Source organism: Rattus norvegicus, chromosome X (genome assembly GCF_021556685.1).
Source record: "Rattus norvegicus strain SHRSP/BbbUtx chromosome X, alternate assembly SHRSP_T2T, whole genome shotgun sequence".
Taxonomy (NCBI): domain Eukaryota; kingdom Metazoa; phylum Chordata; class Mammalia; order Rodentia; family Muridae; genus Rattus; species Rattus norvegicus.
Genome location: NC_141554.1, coordinates 7,536,456 through 7,558,513, shown reverse-complemented (window position 1 = coordinate 7,558,513; position 22,058 = coordinate 7,536,456). Strand labels below are relative to the sequence as shown.

At 40.3% G+C, this 22,058-nt stretch overlaps 2 protein-coding genes across 3 annotated transcripts in view; one reads left to right on the top strand and one right to left on the bottom strand.

The window, feature by feature from the left end:
• The window catches only part of Syn1 (synapsin I), a 55,255-nt gene that overhangs the window by 16,154 nt on the left and 17,043 nt on the right, over positions 1-22,058 (bottom strand).
• Positions 13,944-14,639, top strand: LOC102555453 (60S ribosomal protein L12-like). Its single transcript, NM_001409215.1, has one exon. It carries the CDS (start codon positions 14,001-14,003, stop codon positions 14,496-14,498), a length of 498 nt encoding a protein of 165 aa, NP_001396144.1. The 5' UTR covers positions 13,944-14,000; the 3' UTR covers positions 14,499-14,639.

Sequence of the window (22,058 nt, the reverse complement as noted above, 5' to 3'; positions counted from 1 at the left end):
ACTTTCAATAAAAATAAATACTTTTAAAGAAAGACTTATAGTCAGTTAAGGTGTCACATGCCTGCATTTCTACCAGTTAAGAGATTGAGGCAGGGGGCTGGGAAAATGGTTCAGTGGTCAAGAGCATATACTTCTAGAGGAACTGGGTTTGACTACTAGCCCCCATACCAGGAGCTTGCAACCACCTCTAATCCCAGTTTCAGGAATATATAACTCCTCTGGCTTCTGCAGGCACCTGCACTAATATACGCATAACCCCCACACCAATACAATTTAAAATAATAAAAAGTGAAATAAAAAAAAGATGCTGAGGAACGAGGATTTGTAGTTTCATGTGAGTCTGGACTATGTAGTGAGATCCTGTCTCAAAAAATAAAAACCAATGAGAGGGATGTAGCTCAATGGTAGTAGATAACTTGCCTAACAAGGCCTTGAGATTGATACCCAGTACCACAAAAAAGAAAGGAAGGAAAGAAGAAGGGAAAAGAAAAAAGCAGTAGAAAAATAAGAAGGAAGATTGGTTGAGAGTCATTAAGATGTGGTTAAAGCTCCAGATAAATTCTCTACGAACTAGCTACTGGTTCCAGTGGGAGCCATACCTGGTCTGAGAAAGTAGGATGAACTAGTTCATACTGGCAGCAGTGTCTAGGCCACACCTCCCAGATTTGGATAACTTATCTTCCATCAAGCTTCTGTATCCTGACGAGTTCTTTGTGGAGCTCTCTAGCAACTTCCAATGGAGGTGGAGCCCCTTCTCAAGTGCCTACTGGCCCCCTACCTTAATATAGGAGCCCCTCTCTGACACCAGATGCTCCTGTCTCCCAAACACTCAGCCCCAGGCTCTTGCCATGAATCCAGCCTTCCTTTGGGAATTAATTTCTCATTGTAGGTCAATTGATCTCTTCACATTCTGGAGGCCTTATCCTCAGGCCTCTCTCAGAATAAAGCCACCATTTCAACCCCACTTCTGTCACCAACACAGGTTACTGTACTTCTAATTTTTGCCTGCAATAGCAAATCCTGTCCCCAACCCATAGTGACTGGAATTTTGGAGACTTGAGTACCATGTGCATCCTAACAAGGCATACTAGAGCATGATTTTACTGACTTCTCCTCAGGCTGAGAAGCAGCATTCCACAAGGTTCAGCGCTGAGTCCTTGGAAAGGGTCCAGGGGTAGCATAAAAGGCCTTCTTGAATACTGATAAGAAAAGATAGCATTGGTCCCTGAATGGCATGCCTGCAGCCATCTATTTCCTCTGGGTGTCCCAGATTGTCCCTTGTTCTTTCTGCTCCCTGCCCTCCTTTGCTCTTCCTCATTTGCTCCTTCTTGTCTTTGCTCTCTATCCTTCTTCCTTATTCTCAGTCATCTCTTCCTTGTTCACAGTCCCTACTCTCAATCCCCTGCTGTAACTCCTTTATCCCCACCATACTCTGCTACTCTCTATGTCCTCTTCCTTGTCTATGCTCCCCTATCCCTGTTCTCTACTTCTGACCAACTGTTCCTTGTTCCCAGCACTTGGGAGACAGGCAGGCAGATCTCTGTGTGTTCAAGACCAGCCTGCTCTACATAGTCAAACACTGGTTTAAAACAAAACAACAAAAACCACGGACCACCCAAAAATAACTCTCCCACCTCATCAGCACACCACTTCTGTCCTTCCTTTAATTCCTCACTCACTCTTGTCTCCTCCCCGAACCCCAATTACCACATTTCTAACATTGTTTATTCTTACTTCCAAGTATCCTCTCTTCATGGAACCAGGAATCTTGGACCCAGGGAAGGGACTAGAGCCTGAGAGGTCTTGGGATTGGACACTACTTGCTGTGAGCACTCAGTAACTATTTGCTGTACCACAAGTCTCTGATATGAGACAGCAAAAGAGGGGAATTCCCTATTTCCACAACAACCACTTCAAATTTGTGTGACAAAATTGACATGACCAAATCATAAGGCTTGGAGAGTGGAGGTGCAGAAACATTCAATTTTGCTTCTGGGAACCTTCCCCTGCCTTACTCTACTCTCCACTTTTGACCATTTAGATATAACAGAGCTAGACAGTCCTCAGAGGAATCCTGCATCCTTCCTGGAAACAGGTGGGACATTGAATTAGAGTAACTCCAACCTCAGATGGAGTATGGGCATCTCCATCAAAGCTTCCTGATGTAGTATGATGCAGTGAAAATATAGGCCTGGCTTTTGATCCTCCATGGTTCACAGCAAAGTGGTTGGACAAAAGAGAAAGACTTGGTAAGTTGTCCTGTGGGAGTCTAATGCCTCTACCACTCCACTTCCATTTTTAGCTTGGTCTATTTGCCAGGCCCAGAAATCCTGCTCTCTGTGCATGACAAAATAACCTCTATACAAGAAGCCAGGAAGTATGGCTGTCCAACTAGATATCAGAAATGAATGAGAAAATATTAAGGTGCTGTGATGCCAGGTGTGGTGGGACATACTTGTTATCCTAGCAGGTTGGAAGTCAAGGCAGAAGGATCAGGAGTTCAGGGCCAATCTTGGACACATACGTTTTCTTACTTTCTTTTTCCCTTTGGTATTAAAGAAAGGGTCTCTCTACATAGCCTTGGTTGTCCGGAAACACACTATGTAGATGAGAGTGGTCTCAAACTCAGAAAGAGCCTTCTGCTTTTGCCTCCTGAGTTCTGAGATTAAAGACTTACACCACCATGGCCAGCTACATAAGGAGTTTAAGGTCAGCCTATTTCATAGAATAAACAAACAAATGAACAAACATTTGACACCAATATAAGTTCAGAGAAAGCGATGAGAACAGAACAGAGTTAAGACATTCTTCACATATATGTGAAATGTTAATATGTGAAAGGGATGGCATACTAGATTAGTTGGGGGGGGTAGTTACCTATAAGGTAAAAAGTGAACTGATATCTACCTACCTGCTACCATTTGGATACAGCTTGGGTATTTCCCCAGAGGTTCATGTGTTGGAAGCTTGGTCCCTAGTGTGGTTGTGTTGATGGGATGGAATTTTTAAGAAGTGAGGGTCCAATGGAAGGTGGTTAGGCCTTTGGGGATACAGTGCTTGGAAGACATTAATGTAGTCCTCATGGGACCTTAGTTAATTCCCTAGATGGGTTGTTATAAAAAGGATGAGCCTAGTCCCTGAATCTCCTGGTTTCCTGTCTTGTCATGTGATCATTCTCTCATGCATGCACTTCCAGAATAAACTACAGCACTGCTACACACTGAATATCAAAATTTACTTCAGACAAATGAAGAGTATCAATGCAAAATATAATGCTGTACTATAAAGCCCCTCTTAGCACTCAGGAGGCGGAGGCAGGAGAATTGTATGGCCAAGTTGAGGTTACACAGTAAGACTCTGTCTCAAAAGAAAAAAAGAAAATGGGCTCACTAACTAGGCAGCATACACTGGCTGGTCTGACACACCCACCCCTCCCCGCCCAACATACAGCAGAGGACTGTCTGGTCTGGCCTTAGTGGGAGAAGATGCACCTAATCCTTGAAAGACTTGAGACCCCAGGGAAGGGGGATTCCTGGTTGGGGGGGCTGGAAATCACCTTCTCAGAGGCAAGGGGGAGGAGGAGTGGGAAGAGGGACTGGAAGGAGGGCAACAGCTGGAATGTAAATAAATAAATAAAATAATTTTTTAAAAAAAAGAGTGGCTCACTAATGGAGTAGAGGCTTCTGTGGCTGCATATAATTTTAATTCAAACTTTAAATAATCAGTTCAGGAAAGTCACTAACAACACAACAGAAATATACTTGGGGTGAGTGGGGAAAAACTACTCCTGAGTTGCCACATAAGATTAAGATGGACGGGGAAGCACCCCACGAGCGAACCTGAGCCTCGGGACCACAGGTAAGACCAACTTTTCTGCTGCAAGAAAGCTGCCTGGTGAGCTTGGGACACACGGAAGCAGAATTTCTCTAGGACCGGGCACGTTCTGTGTTTACCGGAAGTCCCACACCCGCGGATCCTGGCCCGCAGCAGCTCTCTGCTCCCAGACCCGGTGAGAGAGAGACCCAACCGCCTGGTCAGGTGGGCACTCCTGAGGCTGCAGCGCGGAAGAGACCACCAACACTGCTCACCCCTGCCCACATCCCTGGCCCAAGAGGAAACTGTATAAGGCCTCTGGGCTCCCGTGGGGGAGGGCCCAGGAGCGGCAGGACCCCTGCCTGAGACACAGCCGGAACCTGAAAGAAACAGACCGGATAAACAGTTCTCTGCACCCAAATCCCGTGGGAGGGAGAGCTAAACCTTCAGAGAGGCAGACAAGCCTGGGAAACCAGAAGAGACTGCTCCCTGCACACACATCTCGAACGCCAGAGGAAAAAGCCAAAGACCATCTGGAACCCTGGTGCACTGAAGCTCCCGGAAGGGGCGGCACAGGTCTTCCTGGTTGCTGCCGCTGCAGAGAGCCCCTGGGCAGCACCCCACGAGCGAACTTGAGCCTCAGGACCACAGGTAAGACCAAATTTTCTGCTGCAAGAAAGCTGCCTGGTGAACTCAAGACACAGGCCCACAGGAACAGCTGAAGACCTGTAGAGAGGAAAAACTACACGCCCGAAAGCAGAACACTCTGTCCCCATAACTGACTGAAAGAGAGGAAAACAGGTCTACAGCACTCCTGACACACAGGCTTATAGGACAGTCTAGCCACTGTCAGAAATAGCAGAACAAAGTAACACTAGAGATAATCTGATGGCGAGAGGCAAGCGCAGGAACCCAAGCAACAGAAACCAAGACTACATGGCACCATCGGAGCCCAATTCTCCCATCAAAACAAACATGGAATATCCAAACACACCAGAAAAGCAAGATCTAGTTTCAAAATCATTTTTGATCATGATGCTGGAGGACTTCAAGAAAGACGTGAAGAACTCCCTTAGAGAACAAGTAGAAGCCTACAGAGAGGAATCGCAAAAATGCCTGAAAGAATTCCAGGAAAACATAAATAAACAAGCAGAAGCCCATAGAGAGGAGACACAAAAATCCCTGAAAGAATTCCAGGAAAACACAATCAAACAGTTGAAGGAATTGAGGATGGAAATAGAAGCAATCAAGAAAGAACACAGGGAAACAGCCCTGGATATAGAAAACCAAAAGAAGAGACAAGGAGCTATAGATACAAGCTTCACCAACAGAATACAAGAGATGGAAGAGAGAATCTCAGGAGCAGAAGATTCCATAGAGATCATTGACTCAACTGTCAAGGATAATGTAAAGCGGAAAAAGCTACTGGTCCAAAACATACAGGAAATCCAGGACTCAATGAGAAGATCAAACCTAAGGATAATAGGTATAGAAGAGAGTGAAGACTCCCAGCTCAAAGGACCAGTAAATACTTTCAACAAAATCATAAAAGAAAACTTCCCTAACCTAAAAAAAGAGATACCCATAGACATACAAGAAGCCTACAGAACTCCAAATAGATTGGACCAGAAAAGAAGCACCTCCCGTCACATAATTGTCAAAACACCAAACGCACATAATAAAGAAAGAATATTAAAAGCAGTAAGGGAAAAAGGTCAAGTAACATATAAAGGCAGACCTATCAGAATCACACCAGACTTCTCGCCAGAAACTATGAAGGCCAGAAGATCCTGGACCGATGTCATACAGACCCTAAGAGAACACAAATAGCAGCCCAGGTTACTGTATCCTGCAAAACTCTCAATTAACATTGATGGAGAAACCAAGATATTCCATGACAAAACCAAATTTACACAATATCTTTCTACAAATCCAGCACTACAAAGGATAATAAATGGTAAAGCCCAACATAAGGAGGCAAGCTATACCCTAGAAGAAGCAAGAAACTAATCGTCTTGGCAACAAAACAAAGAGAATGAAAGCACACAAACATAACCTTACTTCCAAATATGAATATAACGGGAAGCAATAATCACTATTCCTTAATATCTCTCAATATCAATGGCCTCAACTCCCCAATAAAAAGACATAGATTAACAAACTGGATACGCAACGAGGACCCTGCATTCTCCTGCCTACAGGAAACACACCTCAGAGACAAAGACAGACACTACCTCAGAGTGAAAGGCTGGAAAACAACTTTCCAAGCAAATGGTCAGAAGAAGCAAGCTGGAGTAGCCATTCTAATATCAAATAAAATCAATTTCCAACTAAAAGTCATCAAAAAAGATAAGGAAGGACACTTCATATTCATCAAAGGAAAAATCCACCAAGATGAACTCTCAATCCTAAATATCTATGCCCCAAATACAAGGGCACCTACATACGTAAAAGAAACCTTACTAAAGCTCAAAACACACATTGCACCTCACACAATAATAGTGGGAGATTTCAACACCCCACTCTCATCAATGGACAGATCATGGAAACAGAAATTAAACAGTGATGTCGACAGACTAAGAGAAGTCATGAGCCAAATGGACTTAACAGATATTTATAGAACATTCTATCCTAAAGCAAAAGGATATACCTTCTTCTCAGCTCCTCATGGCACTTCCTCCAAAATTGACCATATAATTGGTCAAAAAACGGGCCTCAACAGGTACAGAAAGATAGAAATAATCCCATGCGTGCTATCGGACCACCACGGCCTAAAACTGGTCTTCAATAACAATAAGGGAAGAATGCCCACATATACGTGGAAATTGAACAATGCTCTACTCAATGATAACCTGGTCAAGGAAGAAATAAAGAAAGAAATTAAAAACTTTTTAGAATTTAATGAAAATGAAGGTACAACATACCCAAACTTATGGGACACAATGAAAGCTGTGCTAAGAGGAAAACTCATAGCGCTGAGTGCCTGCAGAAAGAAACAGGAAAGAGCATATGTCACCAGCTTGACAGCACACCTAAAAGCTCTAGAACAAAAAGAAGCAAATACACCCAGGAGGAGTAGAAGGCAGGAAATAATCAAACTCAGAGCTGAAATCAACCAAGTAGAAACAAAAAGGACCATAGAAAGAATCAACAGAACCAAAAGTTGGTTCTTTGAGAAAATCAACAAGATAGATAAACCCCTAGCCAGACTAACGAGAGGACACAGAGAGTGCGTCCAAATTAACAAAATCAGAAATGAAAAGGGAGACATAACTACAGATTCAGAGGAAATTCAAAAAATCATCAGATCTTACTATAAAAACCTATATTCAACAAAACTTGAAAATCTTCAGGAAATGGACAATTTCCTAGACAGATACCAGGTATCGAAGTTAAATCAGGAACAGATAAACCAGTTAAACAACCCCATAACTCCTAAGGAAATAGAAGCAGTCATTAAAGGTCTCCCAACCAAAAAGAGCCCAGGTCCAGACGGGTTTAGTGCAGAATTCTATCAAACCTTCATAGAAGACCTCATACCAATATTATCCAAACTATTCCACAAAATTGAAACAGATGGAGCACTACCGAATTCCTTCTACGAAGCCACAATTACTCTTATACCTAAACCACACAAAGACACAACAAAGAAAGAGAACTTCAGACCAATTTCCCTTATGAATATCGACGCAAAAATACTCAATAAAATTCTGGCAAACCGAATTCAAGAGCACATCAAAACAATCATCCACCATGATCAAGTAGGCTTCATCCCAGGCATGCAGGGATGGTTTAATATACGGAAAACCATCAACGTGATCCATTATATAAACAAACTGAAAGAACAGAACCACATGATCATTTCATTAGATGCTGAGAAAGCATTTGACAAAATTCAACACCCATTCATGATAAAAGTCCTGGAAAGAATAGGAATTCAAGGCCCATACCTAAACATAGTAAAAGCCATATACAGCAAACCAGTTGCTAACATTAAACTAAATGGAGAGAAACTTGAAGCAATCCCACTAAAATCAGGGACTAGACAAGGCTGCCCACTCTCTCCCTACTTATTCAATATAGTTCTTGAAGTTCTAGCCAGAGCAATCAGACAACAAAAGGAGATCAAGGGGATACAGATCGGAAAAGAAGAGGTCAAAATATCACTATTTGCAGATGACATGATAGTATATTTAAGTGATCCCAAAAGTTCCACCAGAGAACTACTAAAGCTGATAAACAACTTCAGCAAAGTGGCTGGGTATAAAATTAACTCAAATAAATCAGTTGCCTTCCTCTATACAAAAGAGAAACAAGCCGAGAAAGAAATTAGGGAAACGACACCCTTCATAATAGACCCAAATAATATAAAGTACCTCGGTGTGACTTTAACCAAGCAAGTAAAAGATCTGTACAATAAGAACTTCAAGACACTGAGGAAAGAAATTGAAGAAGACCTCAGAAGATGGAAAGATCTCCCATGCTCATGGATTGGCAGGATTAATATAGTAAAAATGGCCATTTTACCAAAAGCAATCTACAGATTCAATGCAATCCCCATCAAAATACCAATCCAATTCTTCAAAGAGTTAGACAGATCAATTTGCAAATTCATCTGGAATAACAAAAAACCCAGGATAGCTAAAGCTATCCTCAACAATAAAAGGACGTCAGGGCTAATCACTATCCCTGAACTCAAGCAGTATTACAGAGCAATAGTGATAAAAACTGCATGGTATTGGTACAGAGACAGACAGATAGACCAATGGAATAGAATTGAAGACCCAGAAATGAACCCACACACCTATGGTCACTTGATTTTTGACAAAGGAGCCAAAACCATCCAATGGAAAAAAGATAGCATTTTCAGCAAATGGTGCTGGTTCAACTGGAGGGCAACATGTAGAAGAATGCAGATCGATCCATCCTTATCACCCTGTACAAAGCTTAAGTCCAAGTGGATCAAGGACCTCCACATCAAACCAGACACACTCAAACTAATAGAAGAAAAACTAGGGAAGCATCTGAAACACATGGGCACTGGAAAAAATTTCCTGAAGAAACCACCAATGGCTTACGCTCTAAGATCAAGAATCGACAAATGGGATCTCATAAAACTGCAAAGCTTCTGGAAGGCAAAGGACACTGTGGTTAGGACAAAACGGCAACCAACAGATTGGGAAAAGATCTTTACCAATCCTACAACAGATAGAGGCCTTATATCCAAAATATACAAAGAACTCAAGAAGTTAGACCGCAGGCAAACAAATAACCCTATTAAAAATGGGGTTCAGAGCTAAACAAAGAATTCACAGCTGAGGAATGCCGAATGGCTGAGAAACACCTAAAGAAATGTTCAACATCTTTAGTCATAAGGGAAATGCAAATCAAAACAACCCTGAGATTTCACCTCACAGCAGTGAGAATGGCTAAGATCAAAAACTCAGGTGACAGCAGATGCTGGCGATGATGTGGAGAAAGAGGAACACTCCTCCATTGTTGGTGGGATTGCAGACTGGTACAACCATTCTGGAAATCAGTCTGGAGGTTCCTCAGAAAATTGGACATTGAACTGCCTGAGGATCCAACTATACCTCTCTTGGGCATATACCCAAAGGATTCCTCAACATACAAAAGAGACACGTGCTCCACTATGTTCATCGCAGCCTTATTTATAATAGCCAGAAACTGGAAAGAACCCAGATGCCCTTCAAGAGAGGAATGGATTCAGAAAATGTGGTACATCTACACAATGGAATATTACTCAGCTATCAAAAACAACGAGTTTATGAAATTCGTAGGCAAATGGTTGGAACTGGAAAATATCATCCTGAGTGAGCTAACCAAATCACAGAAAGACATACATGGTATGCACTCATTGATAAGTGGCTATTAGCCCAAATGCTTGAATTACCCTAGATCCCTAGAAGAAACGAAACTCAAGACGGATGATCAAAATGTGAATGCTTCACTCCTTCTTTAAATGAGGAAAAAGAATACCCTTGGCAGGGAAGGGAGAGGCAAAGATTAAAACAGAGACTGAAGGAACACCCATTCAGAGCCTGCCCCACATGTGGCCCATACATATACAGCCACCCAATTAGAGAAGATGGACGAAGCAAAGAAGTGCAGGCCTACAGGAACCGGATGTAGATCGCTCCTGAGAGACACAGCCAGAATACAGCAAACACAGAGGCGAATGCCAGCAGCAAACCACTGAACTGAGAATAGGCCCCCGTTGAAGGAATCAGAGAAAGAACTGGAAGAGCTTGAAGGGGCTCGAGACCCCAAAAGTACAACAATGTCAAGCAACCAGAGCTTCCAGGGACTAAGCCACTACCTAAAGACTATACATGGACTGACCCTGGACTCCGACCCCATAGGTAGCAATGAATATCCTAGTAAGAGCACCAGTGGAAGGGGAAGCCCTGGGTCCTGCTAAGACTGAACCCCCAGTGAACTAGACTATGGGGGGAGGGCGGCAATGGGGGGAGGGTTGGGAGGGGAACACCCATAAGGAAAGGGAGGGGGGAGGGGTATGGTTGCCGGGAAACCGGGAAAGGGAATAACACTTGAAATGTATATAAGAAATACTCAAGTTAATAAAAAAAAAAGATTAAGATGGACATTTTCAACAAGAATGTACGAACTAAGAAATAAGAAAACATGATATAAACACAGAGACTGTTAGAAATCAAGCCTTCCCGCTGCCTGCCTTCAGCAACTCAGTGCCAGCAGCTAAACTATGTCATCACCACTCGTCAACCTTTAAAAGGTCCCCTCCATCACAGATTATTCTTTTACTCTCTCTGTCTTTAAGACTCTCTGTCTTCTCTGTTTTCTCTCTGTCTCTTTCTCTCTTTCTCTCTGTTTCTCTCATGTCCCCATTCTGATGACTTTCACACCCCTCTACAAACCTCGTGCCTGAGATCTATTGTGTCCTGTGATTTCTTTCTTTTTTTTTTTTTTTTTTGGTTCTTTTTTTTTTTCGGAGCTGGGGACCGAACCCAGGGCCTTGCGCTTCCTAGGTAAGCGCTCTACCACTGAGCTAAATCCCCAGCCCCTGTGTCCTGTGATTTCTGCAGCAGCATTTCTTGGTTCCCATCTGCCAAGACACCCTGTTGCTATATCCTATCATTGGTGCTGATGGCTCCTTAGGTTCTCCTGGTGCCTGTGCACTCACCACCACCCCCTGTACCACTCCACTCTACTCCCCAACCCCTACCACCAGCATTCTAAACCATACCGGGGCCCTACCCACTTGTTCCATTTGCAACAGAGCCACCGTTTGGACCACCAATCTAGTGGCCTTCCATCCATCACTGGCAATTGGGGAGTGATCCCTCTCAGTTAGCTTAAATGCTTTCCGAGTCTCTGGTAATCTTGAAAGTGGAAATACCCATCTATGACTCTTTCCCCTAGGTGAGGCTTCATTTTTAGCTCAGTTTTCACTTTCTGGTTTCATTTGAAAGTCTTGGTACCACACACCGAGTCTCTCCTTGGGCTTAGCCAGGCTAAACTTTTGCCTATGTCCCCATTTGTGAGGTGATGACCCACTGTTTGGCTTTTGTCTTCCTCATTCAGTCCTCCTAAGTCTGTGAGCTGCCTTGGACATCAGGCCTTGGACCTCCTCTTCTGCCTCACCTATGAGATACCTCTTGCAGAACATCAGACCTTTCCACTTAGTGCTTGACTTAAGGGCCTCTAAACTTACCTGCCTTTGCAGTCAAATCTGGTCTTAATACCCTTTAGGTAATCAATAAAAATATGGCCAACTAATGGTACCATAAATCCCAATATTATCTTGGACCCTTACAAATATTACAAGGATCAGAATGGAATAAAAATTCCCCATTCCTTATTTATTTATTTTTCATTCCAAGCCCTGTTTTTTGTGTCTGGTACTCTCCCCCACACACTTTGTAGAAGTCCTGTCTTTAAGTTATGGTTGATGGATCTGTAAGTTTGTTGCAAAGTGGGAGCTCGAGTTGGACTAAAGGGAGTAGAAAAAAGACAATGGAGCAGGCCAGCTGCAGGTGCACACACCCAGCACACACCTATTCCTTCCTACAGCAGTTCCAAATGAAGCTGGGAATCTAACTCTCCTAAAGTATGTACAATTGGGCTGGAGAGGTGGCTCAGTGGTTAAGAACACTGACTGTTCTTCCAGAGGTCCTGAGTTCAATTCCCAGCAACCACATGGTGGCTCACAACCATCTGTAATGAGATCTGATGCCCTCTCCTGGTGTGTCTGAACACAGCTACAGTGTACTTATATAAATAAATAAATCTGTAAAAATGTGTACAGTTTGTTAGTGAGTTTGATTCCAAATTCTAGAGTCCAATCCTTCAGCTGCTGCTTCCCTCTTGCCTGCTGTGCCTCTGTGGGCATCTATGTGGCTTCTGTGGCTCTTGCAGCCTTCTGCAGATGTCTTGATTATCTTTGGCTCCAGTATGCAATCCCACAGCTTCAGCCCTCAGTCCCCTCTTGGAGCTTATGGGAACACACTAGTGTTCAGTTTTCTGACTCTCTCTTCCTCCATGGACTCAGATTTTATTACAACATCTTGGCCTCTGTACAGATCAATGGCAAAAAAATATGGCAAACTCAATTTCTGAATTCTCAACAATTGTTAACAAGTGCTACTGCCCAGAAAAATGATCCCTAAATATCTTATCTTACTTTGTTCTTTACTTTCTCTACTTCCCACTCTTAAAAATATGTTATCTCTATGATTTCCTTGTACTTTGTTGTCAAAATTTTGTTAAGATGATGCTGTAAACTCTGATCTGAGGATTTGCCAATTCATTGGGTATGGTATAAAATCTGTAATAAAATTTGACTTTAAACCTGAAACAAAAGACTTATAATAAAAAATCTATACATATGACTCAGTATATATGTATATATGTAACTTGTATTCAAGTCTATATGCATATGGATGTGACTTGGATTCAACTCTGAGTGTATGTGACTTGAATTCAACTCTCACTAAAAACTGTGTGTGTGTGTGTGTGTGTGTGTGTGTGTGTGTGTGTGTGTCTGCTAGGAAAATAGATATTTTTAAAATAGCAATCATGTGGCTCTCTTCCATCTTTTCTGGTGACCTCGTCTGGATGTAAGCAGCCACAAGGCTGGCAACCATCTTTACTAAGGTTAAGAAGGATATGCCATGTGACTTTACCACTTTATATGACCACAGACCATAAAGCAACATTTGTAAAACTTCTTAGTCCTGTTTATCTGTTTATCATTGTACCTCCTTTTAGACTAAGGAAGCAAGTCTCAAATATCTTGGATTGATATTGGCTTTTATATGATGATACAAATTTATGGTTATATTTACCACAGCATACTATATATGTGATTTGACTCTGGTTTAGACTAAACTGTATATGAGGATAAAAATTTAAGGCTATAAAGGCCTATTCAGATTAACAAAACTTGATTTAAGATTTATGTCTAACTACTTGTGTCTTTGCTAACTGTTCAACACTAAGCTGCTAGAAAATTTAGATAAGTAACAACATATGCTTGATAAATATGGTATATTTGATAATTGAGATTAGTAAATTCCTAAAGTCTACTCAGGTTCACAGTAGTATTTGTCTAACTTTTTTGTCTTTTAAGCTTTAGCTGTAATAATCTATAAGAGTGCATTATAAAAGGATCAGTGAAGTTGCCAGTCTTCCTAGGAATTGTATCTATGATTAAAAAGTATTATTTCAATACTAGAAGAGATTCAATTAAATTGAATAAGTAATTGTTATTTTTTAAAGGTTAAACCTAACAGGGATGGAATGTAAAGTCCCAGTCTTATAACAGCTACTAACCTATTATAAACTGTTAAGAATAATTAAGACATGCAAGTTAATATGACCTCTGAGCTGTGCCTCTAACCAAGTTAATAGTCATCTTATCAATGACCAAATTCCTTAATGTGTTCAAAACTACATTTGTAGTCATGCTAAGTACTAATGTAATCAATTACAGAATAAGCTTTATTCATTCTCCTGTATATGTTTCAATGTTAAGTCTAAAGCAAGAAACTAATCAGGTATGCTTAATATATCAATGATCCTCAAACTTTTCAGAGATCTGATGAGTATGGCATTTAAAATCTTTATTAAAAAGTTTTTGTGGGTCGTCCCGAATCCGGGTTCATCCGACACCAGCCACCTCCACCATGCCGCCCAAGTTCGACCCCAACGAGATCAAAGTCGTGTACTTGAGGTGCACCGGAGGCGAGGTCGGCGCCACATCCGCCTTGGCCCCTAAGATCGGTCCTCTGGGTCTGTCTCCCAAAAAAGTTGGTGATGACATCGCCAAGGCTACCGGTGACTGGAAAGGCCTCAGGATTACAGTGAAACTGACCATCCAGAACAGACAGGCCCAGATTGAGGTGGTGCCCTCTGCCTCTGCCCTGATCATCAAAGCCCTCAAGGAGCCACCAAGAGACAGGAAGAAGCAGAAAAACATTAAACACAATGGAAACATCACTTTTGATGAGATTGTCAACATTGCCCGGCAGATGAGACACCGGTCTTTGGCCAGAGAACTTTCTGGAACTATCAAGGAGATCCTGGGTACTGCACAGTCTGTGGGCTGCAATGTGGACGGCCGCCACCCTCATGACATCATAGATGACATCAACAGCGGTGCGGTGGAGTGCCCAGCTAGTTAAGAAGCAACGAGAAGGGGTTGGGAATTTAGCTCAGTGGTAGAGCGCTTGCCAAGCCCAAGGCCCTGGGTTCGGTCCCCAGCTCCGAAAAAAAAAAAAAAAAAAAGAAGCAACAAGAAAATATTTAAATAAAAGACTATCTGATAAAAAAAAAGTTTTTGTAATAGATATGCCAGCTCTTGGTAGCACTCTTCCAAAGAAGATAATGGATACAGAAGAATTTCCACCTTGCAGTGTGCTTTAAATGTAGAAAAGCTGCCCTTCACTTTACCTGTCACCACTTTCCTGTCCAAACCATGGACAAGCATGACACTGGGGAGTTGATTGCCCTGTTTTGCCTAGACAAGTCTGTTTGTTTTCCCCCAAGTTCCTACTTTACAGGAAAGTCTGTTGGATCTTCTGGGTCTGATAGCCAAAAACTGATGCTGGGCTAGGACCTCTGCCTCCAACAACTACAGAGGGACCTAGGGTGATTTTCCAGATAGCCAGCAAATCTCTGTCATTTTTAATAGATTCAGGAGCTGTTTGATCTGCACTTCCTGCTTACTCAGGTGAAATTCATCCTTCTCAGGTCCCTGATGGGGATGATGAATGGGCTAGTGATAGATTTATCAGTGTAACAGCAGCAACCAAGGCTTCAGATGCCTTCTCAGTTCTCTTCACATGTAAAAGTAAGGTCACAAACCAGGTTTCAAAGTAACTTTTTACTATTCCTTTATTTAAAGGAATTGCGTTTACAATGACTGCTTTAGTAATCAACCACTTGAGTTTTGTGGTAACAACTGGATAGAAAAAAAGGTGTAAAATTTATGTAAGGTCTGAAAGGATGAAAGATTAAGTTGTGAGGATCTAAGAAACATTTTTAGGGTCCAAGATGTGTAAATGCAAGTTATAAAGGTCTGACGATATGGAAGCTTAAGTTGTGATAAGAAAGTGACTTAAGGTATAAAAAAGAAAAATGTTTCAGATTTCTTCAGATATGCTATTGATATAAAAAACTTCAAAAGTTCAGAGTTTTAACATTAATCAGTGGAGTTCTCATAAAATATTTATCTAGGTCTGGTAAGCACTGATTACTATTATCATAGTCACAAGCTCAAGATTTTAAACGCCCTTTTGTTATCTTCTAAATGTGGATTTAAAAGTGCTTTTCATTGTCCTAAAAATTTCTGTCTAATCTATATTTGGCCAGTCTTCTGGATATAGAAAAGAAGCTCTGCTTTCATCATCCATATTCATACTGAAAATGAAGGAAGCTTTTGCCCTTCTGCTCCATGGGAAGTCTCTGTACTCCCTAAGCTCACCTTAAAGAGTGTTCATGCTTTTAACCCAAAATAATTTCCCAAGCTTCTACTATGACAAAAAGGTGTGAGTCTACTGTCTTTTCCAGAATGTGGATTTCAATACAGATTACAAACAGTAGTAATGCTAACATCTCTAAAACTTATCTCTTTTTGTAAACTTAAAAAATTTCTTGTAAGTTTCAGGGAATCAGCTTGAAAGCATCTTTCATTGGTCAAATGAACTCCAGATAAGTGCTGCAAATAATCCTGTTCCCTTACTTGCCTGTTTCACTTATTCCTCAGGGTGGAATCTCTCTCCTTTTCCCTGGTTTTGGGACTCCCATACCTCAACTACCAAGACCATAGGCCTAAAAAGAAAAAAAAATCTCCCTAAACTCTTTATCTTCTGCCCCTAACATATATATATATATATATCTGTTTCAGCATCCTTCCAGATCCAGGTGTTCCCTCAAAATTTGTATCCCAAACAACTTCAAAGTGACTAATCCAAGGTGATCCAGCTTCAGAAACTGCTTCAACTAGAACTGTACTTCCCTTGCCCCAGATGATTCCACAGAGCCTGGAGAGCCAGTGAAACAGCCTGTTCTTCTAGGATTTGGCCATTATCCCAGCTTTCTTGGGTCCCCAAAGATTTTAATACTCTCAGACAGCAGGAAAGTCTAAACAAGACGGTGTTCCCATTCCTGCCTCACCAGTCACCCCTTCCTATTTCTTTACATTTTATAATAAACAAAAGGGAGGGATGTTAGAAATCAGTTGTTCCCCAAGCCTGCCTTCAGCAACCCAGTGCCAGCACTTAAGAATCATCACTAGTTGCCAATCCTTTAAAATGTTCCTTCTATCACAGATTACTCTCTGTCTTCTGATCTCTTTGCCTCTCTGATGTCCCACTCTGAGATGGCTTTTTGCTCCCTTTTCCCCCAATAAATCTCATTTGTAACATGGTATGATCTCTGCTGAGGCATCCATTTCTTGGCTCTGATCTTTGATCCAGCAAGGTACTCTGTCACTAAATCTTAACAGGGACAATAAGAGTCTCTTAAAATTTATACTTAAGCTAGTAAGTTAGACTTAGTAGAAAAAGTCTATACATCAGTAATTTTAAGTATATAAATGCGTGTAGGTAATTTTTTCCATTAAAAAAAAAAACAGGATTTTGTTGTCAGTGCTGGCACACATCTTTAATCCCAGTAGTTGAGAGGGTGATGCAGCTGGATCTCTGAGTTCAAGGCCAGTCTGGTCTACAGTGAGTTCCAGGACAGAAACCCTGTCTCAAAAAACCAACCAACCAACCAACCAACCAACTAAACAACAAATAGAGCAAAACAAAACCAAAGCCAAAAACAGGTTCTTGACATAAAGCTCCAGGGAAGCATGGCATTTGCTTTGTAGCCAAAGCTTGCCCCAAACTAATAGTAGATTTGTTCCAGACTAAAGAATTAGTGAACCCAAAGAAAAGTAAATTGTGATTAGACAGTCTATGGAACAGAAAAAGTTTAAACTAAACAGCAGCTTAATGGTAAGTGTAACATCATTAAGCATGTTAACACACTCTCTCTCTCTCTCTCTCTCTCTCTCTCTCTCTCACACACACACACACACACACACACAAAATATAAGTCACAAAAAGAGACAGGAAAGAAGAAATAGGACACAGAATATATGAAGGAACAATGACTGCAAAACTCCAAATTTGATGAAAAACAGTAAGCCATGCATTTTAAGCAGCTTGCTGAACTCCAAGTAGAATAAATTTGAAGAGGCACATATCTAGACACATTATAAACAAACTTATGAAAGACAAAGAGAAAAATCTAAAACCAGTAGAAGTGGCTTATCATGCACAAAGGATTCCCCAATAAGATTAGCAGGAAAGGCCATTCAGAGCCTGCCCCACCTGGGGATCCAACCCATATATATATATATATATATATATATATATATATATATATATATATATATATATATATATATATATATATATATATATATATATATATATATATATACACACATCCACCAAACCCAGACAATATTGATGAAGCCAAGAAATGCATGCTGACAGGAGCCTGATATAGCTGTCTTCTGAGAGGCTCTGCCAGAACATGACAAATACAGAGGTGGATGCTCACAGCCAACCATTGAACTGAGAACAGGGTCTCCATTGGAGGATTTAGAGAAAGGATTGAAGGAGCTGAAGGGGCTTGCAATCTTGTAAGAACAACAATGCCAACCAACCAGAGCTCCCAGGGACTAAACCACCACCCAAAGAGTACACATGGACAGATCCACGGCTCCAGATGGATATGTAGCAGAGGATGGCCTTGTTGGGCACCAATGGGAGGAGAAGCCCTTGGTTCTGCCAAGGGTCAATGCCCCAGGGTAGGGGGATGTCAGGGCAGGGAGGTGGAAAGAGTTGAGTGGGGGAATACTTTCATAGAAGAAGGGGTAGGGTGGGATAGGGGGTTTATGGACAGGAAACTGAGAAAGGGGATAACATTTGAAATGAAAATATCCAATTAAAAAAAGGCAGAATGGGGTTGGAGAGATGGCTCAGCAGATAAGAGCACTTGCTACTCTTGCAAAAGGACCCAGGTTCAATTCCTACCACCCACATGGTAGCCATTATACATGTAGGCAATCACTCATGTGTTTAAAAAATAAAATCTTTCTAAAAGGCATAATGGATATAAAACATGACCTAGCTATATGCTGTCTACAAGAGACAAATTTTATTAATCCATTTATTTATTTTTAATATTTTTTGTGTGTATGGACAATATTCTAGTTTTATTTTGTTGTTGTTGTTCCTGTTCTTGATTATTTTGAGATAGAGTCTCTGTATGTAGTACTGACTGTCTCAGAGCTATGTAGAGACTAGGCTAGTCTCAAATTTACAAATCTCCTCTTGCTTCTGTTTTCTGAGTGCTGGGTATGTACCACCACATTCAGCTGGATAACAGTCTTCAAAAACAAAACAAAACAAAGCAAAACAAAAAACCCTTTTATTATATTTATTATTATTTATATTACAGTGTGTGTGTGTGTGTGTGTGTGTGTGTGTGTGTGTGTGTGTGTGTGTGTGTGTGTGTACAGGAATAGTTATTTCCTGCTATGTAGATTCTGACTGAACTCAGGTCATCAGGTTTGGTGTCAAGCACTTTTAACTGCAGAGTCATCTTGCTAGCTCAAGAGACATGTTTTATATTTAAATACAAAAATAGGAAGACCATAAATGATGAAAAAATACCATGTAAATATTAACAGAGATAGAATGGCCATACAAATATCAGATAAACCAGATGTTTAAGCAAATTGTCAATAGAGACAATTGTATTTTATAATAAGAACAATTCATCAAGAAGATGCAACAAATAGCACATATGCCAGTAACAACAGAGCTCCAAAATACATAAAGTGAGAGGACTAAGTTAGCCAGAGCCAGGCTGACTTCATGATAGGCTGCAAACTGGCAGTTTGTGCGACTAGGCTTAAATTTCTGTTTCCCAGAAATGAGAACCTGGATCCAGGAACTGGTGGTTAGCCGACCACAGCTGTATGCAGCCAATCCAAGGATGCTTTGCTATCCTGGAAAGTTCCCAGAGGACTAACCAATCACAAAGCACCCATATTCCTAACAAGCTTTAAATTGATCCTGCAAAGCACACACCTCAGTCTCTATTTCCAAATGGGGAGACCCCTGTTTGCAGGAAATTCTGATGAATAAACACTCTTTGCTTTTGCATACCATTTGAGTCTGCGGTATCATTCTTTGGTGGTTCTTGGACCCTAACAAAAGCAAAACACTGGCTTACTAAAATATTTTATAAGAGTGACTTTGAGTTATGTGAAAAAGGCATATGTGATAGAACACTTGCTTAGAGTGTGTGAGGCCCCAGGCTCAATTCCCAGTATTACAAAGGAAAATACACATTTAATACATTTAACCTACCTTGCAGTATAGATTAGCCTAGCTTACTATCAATATTCTTAAACACATTAGCTGTAGTTGGGCAAACTCAACAAATGCAGTCTTTTTTTAAACCACAGTCTATTTTTATCTATTACCTTTATTTTATTTGAGACAAGTTCTCAGGCTAGGTAGCACTGCTCAAACTCATAGAGATCTTCCTGCCTCTGCCCTCCTTAGTGTTGGGATTACAGGTGTGCACAACCATGCCCAGCTCTCAAAGCCAATTTTTAATATATATCACCCCTCCATAGACACCCCTCATATATACAATTAAAATATTTTAAAAATTGGCCTGGAAAGACCAGTGGTTAAGAGAAAACACTGCTCTTGCAGAGGACCAGAGTTCACTTCCCAACACCTGTATTAGGTGATGGCAACTGTAGGAGATCTGAAGCCAACTGGCCTATGCTGCCACAGTACTCACATGTACAAATACATCTTAATTTTAAAAACTATTAAAAATAAAATAAAGTCAAGTGGTGGCAGCTCAGTCCTTTAATCCTAGCACCCAGGAGGTAGGCAGGTATCTGTGCGTTTGAAGCCAGCTTGGTTTACAGAATTCTATGACAGTCAGGACTACACAGAAAAGTCCTCAACTAACTAACTAACTAACTAACTAACTAACTAAATAAATAAATAAATAAATAAATAAATGTAACAAATAAAATAAAAAGATAGTCAATCAATAAACTTTCACCTTAAGAAATTAGACAAAAACAAAATTCAAAGCAACCAGTAAAGGATTAATAAGCATTAGAGTAGAAGTGATGAAAAAGATTACAGAAATATAAGAATGGCAGAATGGATAAACAATAGATAAATAATGTAAACAGAAAATGATTGAAAGTTAATAAAGTTGAGAAGCTTTTAAGCAAAGGGAAAAGATATAAAACTCTAATTACTAACATCAAAAAAGCTGGATGTGATAGCTCATATCTGTAATCCTAGCACTTAGAAGGCTGAGGTAGAATTCTTGCATTGACTTCAAGAGTAGCTTGGAGTTCCAAGCTAGCTGGGCTTTTATTTGTTTTCTTGATGACTACCATTATGATTAGCATGGATAAATTCTCAAAGTATTTTTAATTTGCGTTTTCTGGTGCCTAGTAATGTTGAACATTTTTCATGTTTATTCATGGTTTGCACTTAATCTCTTGAAAACTGTCTAGCTACTGATTGAGTTATTTGAGTTTTTGCTATTTAGATTATTGAGTTCTTTATATATTGTATATACCAATCCTTTGTTAACTAGTAAATATTTTTTCCTATTCTGAAGGCTGTGTCTTGATTGTTTCCTCATGAAGTCTCATTTTTCATTTGTTATCCTTCACTTCCTGAGTGACTAGATTTGTATTTAGAAAGTGCTTGCCTACTCCAATAACATGATGTATATTTCTCTTCTACTTTTTCTATTAGTTTTAGAGTTTTGGGTCTTACAATAATGTTTCAGAAAACTAAATTAGACCTATATATAATAGACCTAGCTACACCATGCCTGGGTATTTACCCAAAATCACAGCACTTTTCACAATAGCTGAACTGTGAAACTAACAAGGTATTCCTCAACAGAAGAACCTAAAATGTGGTTATACACACAATGAAATTTTTTAGCCATAAAGGAAAATGAAGTTATATCATCTGCATGAAAATGGATATAACTGGAGATATTAAGTGAAGTAAATTAGTTTCAGAAAGACAAATATCACATGTTTTCTCTGTGGGTCTTAGATTTTTTAATACATAATTTAATACATAAATTGCATACATATAAAATGGAATCAAAATTATCTGGGGGACTAATTTAGGGGGAGGGGAGAAAAATAAAAGGGGGAGAGTAGCTAGATTTGGGGGAGGGTGTTGCTCAAAGTACAATATATACTTGCATGAAAATGGCCTTGTGCAACCCAGTATAATAAAATAAAATACAGAAAAAATATCCTTGAATTAGATGTCTTCCTGATTAATTCCACCAAATATTTAAAGAAGATATAACAATTACCCCCTAAAAATAGAAAGGAATAAAATAGTATTAAGCTTTTTCTATGATAAAAAATAGTATCCTGATAACCAAACTACACTAGAAAAGAAAATTATAGGCCAGTACTTCTTACAAATTCAGACACCATAATCTTTAACAAACCTGAACCCCACAATGGATTTACACCATGACTAACTGAGCCCAGTAATGCAAAATTTTACAGCAAGATACATCAAAAACACACTTATGAAACTATGAACTTACATGAAAATTAATTAATGTAATATATTATATTCATAGAATAAGAGCAA

Coding starts and splice junctions, on each gene's coding strand:
- LOC102555453 (NM_001409215.1), top strand. CDS start 14,001: ATGCCGCCCAAGTTCGACCCCAACGAGATCAAAGTCGTGTACTTGAGG.